At 40.3% G+C, this 9128-nt stretch overlaps 1 protein-coding gene across 2 annotated transcripts in view; it reads right to left on the bottom strand.

Moving 5' to 3' along the window:
* EDIL3 (EGF like repeats and discoidin domains 3) overlaps positions 1-9128 on the bottom strand; it is a 430053-nt gene that overhangs the window by 286380 nt on the left and 134545 nt on the right. For both annotated transcript variants that reach the window (XM_003785962.2, XM_003785963.2), the window contains exon 2: positions 1394-1522. In XM_003785962.2, the coding sequence (XP_003786010.1) occupies positions 1394-1522 (129 nt within the window). The remainder of the gene's footprint in view (positions 1-1393; positions 1523-9128) is intronic.

Below are 9128 nucleotides of genomic sequence, written 5' to 3' on the forward strand. Positions count from 1 at the left end.
CTTTGGCACTGTGACAACCCCCATAAAATGTCAGTGAGTTAATAAAACCCTTAAAGGAGAATATTTTTGAATATTTTTGAAGTGGAATTAAATGAACAAAGTACCTTTCAACAATAATGCAATTAAGTTTTTCAGGTAACACACATGCACTGAGCTAATGTAAAAAATACAAATAAAATACATTTAAAAAATAAAATACACTAAAATCTAATAACTAGTGACCAAAGATGGTAAGTTAATAGCCATACTTAATTATTTTTTCAATCGCTCAACCAACAGTTTTATTGGGCACTTTTTATGTACAAGGTGTTAGGTTAGGTGTGTTAGATTCAAGGATGGGTAACTGGAACTGATCCCTCATTATAGGTACTATTGCTTTTCTCCTTCAAAACTATTTTCAAAAAGCCCTTGAAGTATCCAAGTTTTGCACAGTTTATCTTAGTTGACATTTCTTTAATACAAAACATCTTGTATTTTCCAATATTGAACAGACATAGTCCACCTTACATTCTTGTTGGTACTTATGTGAAAAAGCAAACGATTTTGTCAAAATTAATAATGATATTACCTTTAATCAGACAGAAAAATCTCCAGACAAGTTTAAATAACACTAAATTATTTCAAAGTGCAGCCATTTCCTCAATGGAGAGTTATTTGGAAATTTAAATGCCATACCCATAGCAACACTTGTGTATTAATTATTTCATAGTTTAAAAAACAATGAAATGTGATCAATGACTCTACATAATTTTTGCAATGTAAAGCTGTTGGAAAGACCTTAAAGCACTGCACTTGGAATATTGTCTCCTTTATTTACCTAGAAATATAATGTATATTTATATTCCTAGAAAAGTAAATGACTAGACAGCTACAAATACTGATGGATATTAGTAGTCCCTAATAAAAATTCTATTTCATTTACAGTGACTATTTAACTTGAATAAATTGTTTTGGGAACTTTTTTGAGATTAAAATTTTAAATTTATATTAATAATAGAAATATAAGATTTTTTGTGTGTATGATTTTCAGCCAGGGCTGGTTTTGAACTCACCACCTCTGGCATTTGGGGCTGGCGCCCTACTCCTTTGAGCCACAGGCGCTGCCCGAAATATAAGATTTTTTTTATAATTAAGGATTATTTGTAATGCATTTTAGTGTTAATCACCAAAAATGTGGGAAAAAATTATTTAAGAATACCATTATGAAAAATATAATTTAAATATAAAGTAGAAATAACTAAATTGAGTTTACTCCTCCTACAGAAGAGTAAACTGGTTAACAAGATATATTAATGTTACACAGACTCTCCATAATGTAACATAGCCAAATTTTTCAGTCACTCATAAACGAATTAAGAGGGTAATTACTGAAATGCTTAAATCTTGCACTTACCAACCTCCACAACACTAGAACAGTTGGGATCTGTGAAGCCATCTGGACAGTCGCAGGAAAAGGAAGCCCCACCCAGTCCTGGCAAACAGACCCCTCCGTGTTCACAGGGGTTGGGATCACAAACATCACCTGAGGAATGAGGAAACAGAGGTTGACATCTGTTGGTTTGTTTGTTTGCTTTTTGTCTTAGGCATTGAAATGTACCAGTTCACAAACCCCACTGATGTTTCCTTGGCAAAGTAGCTTTACTATTCATCTTGCCATCTGCATATTAGATTTGGAAGACCCATTTGAAATCATGTACATTTAAAAAGTAGTCAGCAACATGGTAAAAATTAAACTTTGGAGTTCAAACTCTCCATCTGAAAACTTTTAATACAGGTGAAGTTCTTTCATTACATTCAAATGAAATGTCTACTTTGCTAAAACCTATTAATGTTAATATCTGTGGAAGGTTGGCTTCATTAATTATTCTAATAAAGACCCTCTCCATATCCACACACTAGGAGCTTTAACTTTGCAGTTTCCTTCACTAACTGGGTGGAGTTTATTTCTAGATCCCCAGAATCTGGGCTTGCCCACGTGACTTCCTTTGGCCAGTAGGATGCTAGGCGTGAAGCCAGTAGAGATCGATAAAGAAAATGTTTTTCTCCCTTAGAACCCTGCCACTGCCACAAGAATGAGTTCAATCTACCTTGCTTGAGTGAGGTGAGAAAAACTTGGAAGGCTAAGAGTAAAAGAGCCACAGTTGTGCCATAACAACGACCTAACACGTGTGGTCTTGGCTTTGGTACTGAGCGGCAGATGGAATCTGGAATAGCCCTGATGGAGCGGCTACAGAAGGCTGGAAAAATGATGGCCTGTGTAGAGAGAAGCAAGTGGTAAAGCTGTCACCTGAGGTGACTCGGAGATAAGCAATGGACACGGTGAACTTTGATATGAGTAATGAGATTTTGGTCTGACTGTTAAACAGTCAGCTGACTCTTAATACCTGCATATGATAAGGTACCACAAGAAGAGGTGTGCTAAATAAAGAACCAGGAAGCTTGAAAGACAAGAGAAGGAATCTAGAGGGGCCAGGAATTGTGCTATAAAATACAACTGCTTCTCTACTCCACATTATCAAACTAGGGAATGGTGAAGTCCAGAAAAGACACAGCCCCAACCTCAAATTGCAGATGTTAGTGTAAGTCTCCTTGTGAGAACACTTCAGACAATTTCAATGATGCTGAAAGATTCTTTCAGCTACATACAAGACTTCAGAGATGGTTAGGACTGTGCCCAGGCAGCCTAACACACCCCAAGCAGCATTGATAAAGTCTAGGCTGTCCCCGGGCAGCCTACCACACCCAAAGTAGCATTGATTAAGTCTGAGTGAAAAGCAGGCTTCAGACAGAATCATGGGTGTGGCTTTCTTGCACAAAGGGGATTTGAATGGAATTCATAAGAGCCCACATACAGTTTTTAAAGGAGCTTTGTAGGTAAAAGTGCCACCTCCTGGACTAAAAGAGAATGAGGCTTTTCAAATTTTAAAAAGGAATCTGGGCCCCAACTTCCAATTTTGCATTTCTTAGGATTTCATTTTCTTAAGAGCTTCCACATGAATTCTTTCACTTCTTATCCAGGTAAATCACTTTAAAATGTCAGAAAAATGAAGATAAAGGTTAAGGTTTTTATCAAATTTATACAGCAAGTCATTAGCCATGCTCAGATTAAAATCATACATCAGCACTAGAGCAGATCTTAGAAAAGAGAGTCACCAAATGAATGAGTGAATATGTTTTGGAAATACTAAAGCATTTAGTATGGCTGAGCCATGGAGCATCCGGTCGGGAATGGCTGAGAAAGTACAGATACGTTACATCAGGGAAGATTAGAAAGTAAAATTGTAATTTATAATGTGAGGACTCAAGGGCAATTTTTAACTCTTTTAACATGCACTGTAAAGTTTTGACATGTTCAGATTTAAATGTTGAGGAGAAAATCCAAGCAGCATTCTTCAGAGTATCTTCTGACTGGAGATCAACTGAGGACTAATAAAAATAGGGTTGGGTGAGGGTGAAACAGGTACCCTGCCTATTCACATACACAAGTGTAGCTCCCTAGTACCTAGGGGTCCTCCCACTTGTTCACCCATTCACCTATCTCTCCATTCGTGGAGTACGTATTATACTGCACACACGGAGGTAAGAGCTGAATATACTAAACCAAACCATGGAGAAGTACAGGCCTAGTAGACTAGGGCGATAAAATGCAGGAGCAATTACAACCACACCACCTTGTAGTGACAAGGCCTGTGTTCAATACACATGATCCAAACTGTGAGACCCATGGAGACTGCTGAAAAGCTTCGGGGCTGCCAGGTGCTGAAGAGGAAGCGGGAGGACAGGGTCAGCGTTCCCAAGGGCACAGCACAAACAAAGCCAGAGCAGGAATGTGTGCCTAGCACAGAAATTGCCGCGGTCTAAAAAGTGGGAAGGTCATATCAGGAAGGTCTTCATGTGGTGTCAGAAATGTGGAGTTTATCTTAAAGCACTGGAAAATCACAAAAGACTTTGGGCCTGGGAAAGTCTATCACCGCATTTATGCTTTGGAATGATCACCCAGGCAGCATTTTGTTGGATCAGATGGAGGAGGTAAGGCTGGAGAAAAAATGCCAACGCCTTCGTGCCTCAAATCAATCCCAGCAAAACCTGATTAGGATTCTCTTGCCCCTTCACAGAACTGGCTACAGGCACTGTTTATTCCCAAACCCGGTTAATAAATACCAGATAACGAAGTAAGAAATTAAAATTCCCCAAGGCACTACTCATCCTCCTCCCTGGACAATCCATCCAAGAGCAAAGGTGTTATCGTTGAAATGTCATAGGACGAGTCAATCACCAGTTTAATGCGAGCTCATGCCTCTTTGCCTTTGGTGTAAGCAAAGTAGCACAGCTTTATAAAGTCAGTCTAACAACACTGTCGTCTATTAACTCTTTACCATGTATGAAATGAGTCTTGACACCCCAGCTTATTTTTTTTTGGTAAGGCATCCGCCAAAATTCATGTATTTTCAATACTATCAAAAAGAGGAGTATTCCATTCCCAAGATCAAAATGTGTGGTTGCAACAATGCTAACATACAAATTATATGTTAGCAAATTGTACAAACTTATTATATTAATTTATTTACAATGACAGAGATAATGTCTACAATAGAAAAGCAAATCACAAACAATATCCTGAACATTCTCAAGTACACGGGTTTCTTATTTACATATTTATCCAAAGTCAGGAGCCTCTCATTTGGATCCTATCTCTCCTACAGCAAAGCTCCTGCCTGGTGTATTCAGAGACGTGGGCACACAGTGCTAAAATACCCAGGGCCACATGAGAGCAACAATTCTGGTCTCTTTCATTAACCCCATCATCGTGAACAGTTTGGGGAGCCTTAAGAAACCTTTCTTGACACCTGTGCTTTATGGATAATATTATATTTATTTGGTTTTCTACCATGTGTGTGGGCCACTCATGTTATGCTTCTGTGGTCAAAATGAGACAGAACTAAGTATCAACTTCTTCATTACATCTTACAGATGCCTGCTGACCTGTTTTCATCTCCTGTCCTTGTAGTTTTTTCCTCTTTTTTTTTTTTTGCTTATGTCTACTAATTTCTAATACACTATAAAACTTATGAACACTTTTACCCTCATCATCAACACTTACGTAGTATCTTTTTGAAAGGGAGAGCAGAGGTAATGGATCTCACCAGAATGTACAAGGTGGAATCAAGATGACATTGTAACCAAATTTATTTGGGGTTTAGGGAGAGCAAGAAATCTGGATTGATTTCTAGAGCTGTTACCTGTTTGACTGAGTAAACATCTTTCATAAGGTAATGTAATGGGTTTAGCTGTAAAAGAATCAGTGTGCTAATTCTAGTGTGGGACACTTTAAACAAAAATGTCCAGCCAAACTATCAACAGCAGTTGCAAAGTTGGAGAAGCTCTGCTTTGATGTGGTAGTGTGGATACTGACATGAGGCACCAGTGAGAGTCTTTAAAAGGCGATTGTGAGAAGGGCGTAGAGCGGACAGATGCAGAAAAGAGAGAAAAGGAAAGAGGGGAGGAGAGAGTCGCAGGCACACCACCACATAAGTGAGGACAGAACAGAAGACTCAAAAGAGAAAAAGAAGGAACGTGGCAGTGGGCCCTTTCCACTCCAGTATAAATGTTCAGCGTATTTGACTGGGATGCACAATTCTCAAAGTCTGTCAGAAACCCCACATGTAACCCTATTGCCAGGACAATACCAGCAGATAGGAAAGTTTTGGCCTCAGACACAGGAAAGGATAACAGCAAATATCAGGGTTATGACAGGTTTTGCTTGAAATCCACTTCCCTACACATATTCATGTTACAGCATTCATGCGTCAGACGGGTCCTTCAGAAAGGAGATGTTAGAACACGAAGTCCAGAGTGTCTCAAGTTCCCAGAGAAGCAGTGTCTGTGAATAATTAAATGAAAAGGAGGCAGAAAGGGGTGGGGAAGCCTGTATTTGTGATACGTTCTGACACCAATGAAAAGAAAGGGAAGAAACAGAGAGGCAAATGGAGGAAGCGGGATTGAGCAGCGACAGCCTCTGTCCGTATTAGAGATTTGACAAAGTCTGAGCTAATCCACAGTGAGCTCCAGATGGAAGAAGGAGTCCTCTAGGGCAGGAATGAGCCGGTACCAGTGCCCTCACCCCGTCATCACTGGCTGGGGATGGCCCAGGCAGAAGGGGGCTTTAAAGCTTACAGGCCCTCTTTCCATGTTAGTGTCTGTCTCTAGTACACGTATCAGAGAATCAGGGATTCATTCATCACACATTCATATGCCTTCTGCAGGAGGCTGCCAGCTGACTTGCCTTTGAACAACCTGTTTCTTCTTGAAGGGAAAGTGAGCAGCACAACTCACGGGGGCCATAATACTCTTTCCCTCTCATGAATGTCCGAGGGTAGATGAGGTATATCGTGACTTTTGCCAAAATCATCGCATCTTAGCCTGTTGTAACTCTCTACATGGTCATTATCTCAGTGGCTGGGTTGCTACCTTAAGTAATAAGAACCTCTCTCTGGCTGGTAGTTCATGTCTAATTAAAATCCACTACAGGGACTTCGGATTCTCTGTAATTTCCATTTATCTAAGGCAGCATCAGCACAGGTAAGAAATCCTGACTCAAATGCAATTGACTCCTGGACTTCAATGATCTTTGTCTGTTTCCCTGTAGATGATGGCAGAGTCTTTCCTAAGTACAATGACAGCCAGCACAAGAAAGAAGTGAGGCTCCCTACAGGAAAACAGGACAATCTGAGATGTCAGGGCTTCTCCTCCAACTGTCAGCAGGTTGCTCACATATGTGCACACCTCTGCACACTGTGATATATGCACACCTCTGCACACTGTGACATGTGCACACCTCTGCACATTGTGACGCATGCACCCCTGTGCACATGGCAATGTGTACACACCTCTGCACACTGTGACGTATGCACACCTCTGCACACTGTGACATGCGCACACCTCTGCACACTGTGACGTATGCACACCTCTGCACACTGTGACATATGCACACCTCTGCACACTGTGACATACGCACACCTCTGCACACTGTGACTATGCACACCTCTGCACACTGTGACATGCGCACACCTCTGCACACTGTGATGTATGCACACCTCTGCACACTGTGACGTATGCACGCCTCTGCACACTGTGACATGCGCACACCTCTGCACACTGTGACGTGTGCACACCTCTGCACACTGTGATGTACACACACCTCTGCACACTGTGATGTGTGCACACCTCTGCACACTGTGATGTACACACACCTCTACACACTGTGACGTATGCACACTCTGCACACTGTGATGTATGCACCCCTGTGCACACTGTGACATCTGCACACTGTGATGTATGCACCCCTCTACAGACTGCGACGTGTGCAGCATTACACCTCCATGTCTCCTGGCTGGCTGGCCTCACCTGCTTTAGATTAGGACAGATGTGTTTAATTTGATTCTAACTATGTTTTATGGTTCCATCTGCAGTGTATGGCAGATTCAGGCAAATTGAGCTGATGCCGATTTGCCTTTTGGCAATAGAATGAAGCAATTATTTTTCCCAGGGGCAAGAAATCATTGCAAGCTAAATTTAACTTACTGTTTTTCTGCTCTTTCCACCCACTCCACAGGGTTCTGATCAGACTGGATGATTCTGCACCACTGGCAGAACCACTGGCTTCGTTCTTTTCACTGACCTACTATCTGCTGCCAGTCACCTCGTGTTCAAGGTAATTCAGGGACTAACTTATTTCACTTCATTATCCTTTTAAATACACAATCTTTTAACATAGATAGCAAAGTATATAGGCACTTAGAAAATGCCATAAAGTACTATAGAATATAATGCAAAAAAAAAAAAAAAAACAGAAAGAAAAAAAAACTCTACAAAACTAAAAATCTAACCTTGACTGTGGTTGTCCATTTTCTATAAGCTCAGTACACTATTATGCAACTTCTAAGGCCATATGCAGAAGAAAATTCTATGTTGACAGAATGCTGAGAATCAGCCAGAGTGGGTAGCTGATTTGTTTAGCAGATATTCAAACTCTTGGACAGCTCCTGTGTTCTGCTTTCCTTTGTATGTTAGCGTCTGTCTCTAGTACATGGAGCAGAGAACCAGTGATTCACTGATCACACATTCATACGCCAGGCACCACGTTAGACACCAGGAAGGCAGCTGAGATGAAACACATCAGGTGTCTTCACTCTTTGAGTTCATATTATGGTGGAGGAGATGAATAATGAAGAGCTTGCAAATAAGCCATGTCTCGCCCACTATAATGAAAGCTATGGTGGAGGGGAACAGGCTGATGAGAAAAACAGCAAACAGAACTGGTTTCTTAAGGCAGTCAAGGAAGACCTTCAGTGGAGCTGAAAATTGAAGAATAAGTGAGCCAGCAACATAAAAATATAAGGAAGAACATTCCAGAAGAGGAGGCAGCAAGTGTTCAGCCCCACCGACAGGCAAGGGAGAGACAAATTCAAGGAACAGAAAGGAGGCCAGCATATCTGGTACCCAGTAACAAAATGTCATTAAATGTTCATTGTCTGCAGCCGATTTTAATAGAAACCGATTTATAATCAAAATCCTAACATTTGATTCTCTGTGCTCATAATAATCAAGGGCAATTCTGCTAATCTTGTTCTTTGTATGTGTAAACATATTATTGTCTTTACAGGCCAATGTACTTATATATTATTGTATTTACTGGCCAATGTACTTATATATTATTGTATTTACAGGCCAATGTACTTATAAATTTATATGGTGCGATCTCCATTGCATATTAATGTATTTACATAGTACTGTTCATATATTCATATATTTAAATAGTTATATCAATATTAATAGTATATTTAAACAAATGTATGCTTCTCCATATTCTCAGTTTCTTTAGAATTTCTGGATGCCACCTAGAATATGTCTTCAACATTAATTCCTGTCCTCTCCCAATTCTTACAAAAAACTCGGACATAGATATAAAGGTAAAAACAAAAGAGTGGTAACATACCACTCGAGCATATTATCTCACCAGCACAAGATACTATTTAATGTTTTCAATAGATCCACAAACTATGGGCAGCACCTGTGGCTCAGTGAGTAGGGCACTGGCCCCATATACTGAGGGTGGTGGGTTCAAACCC

The sequence above is a fragment of the Otolemur garnettii genome, unplaced genomic scaffold, assembly GCF_000181295.1.
Source record: "Otolemur garnettii isolate 467f Iridium unplaced genomic scaffold, OtoGar3 scaffold00017, whole genome shotgun sequence".
Classification (NCBI taxonomy): domain Eukaryota; kingdom Metazoa; phylum Chordata; class Mammalia; order Primates; family Galagidae; genus Otolemur; species Otolemur garnettii.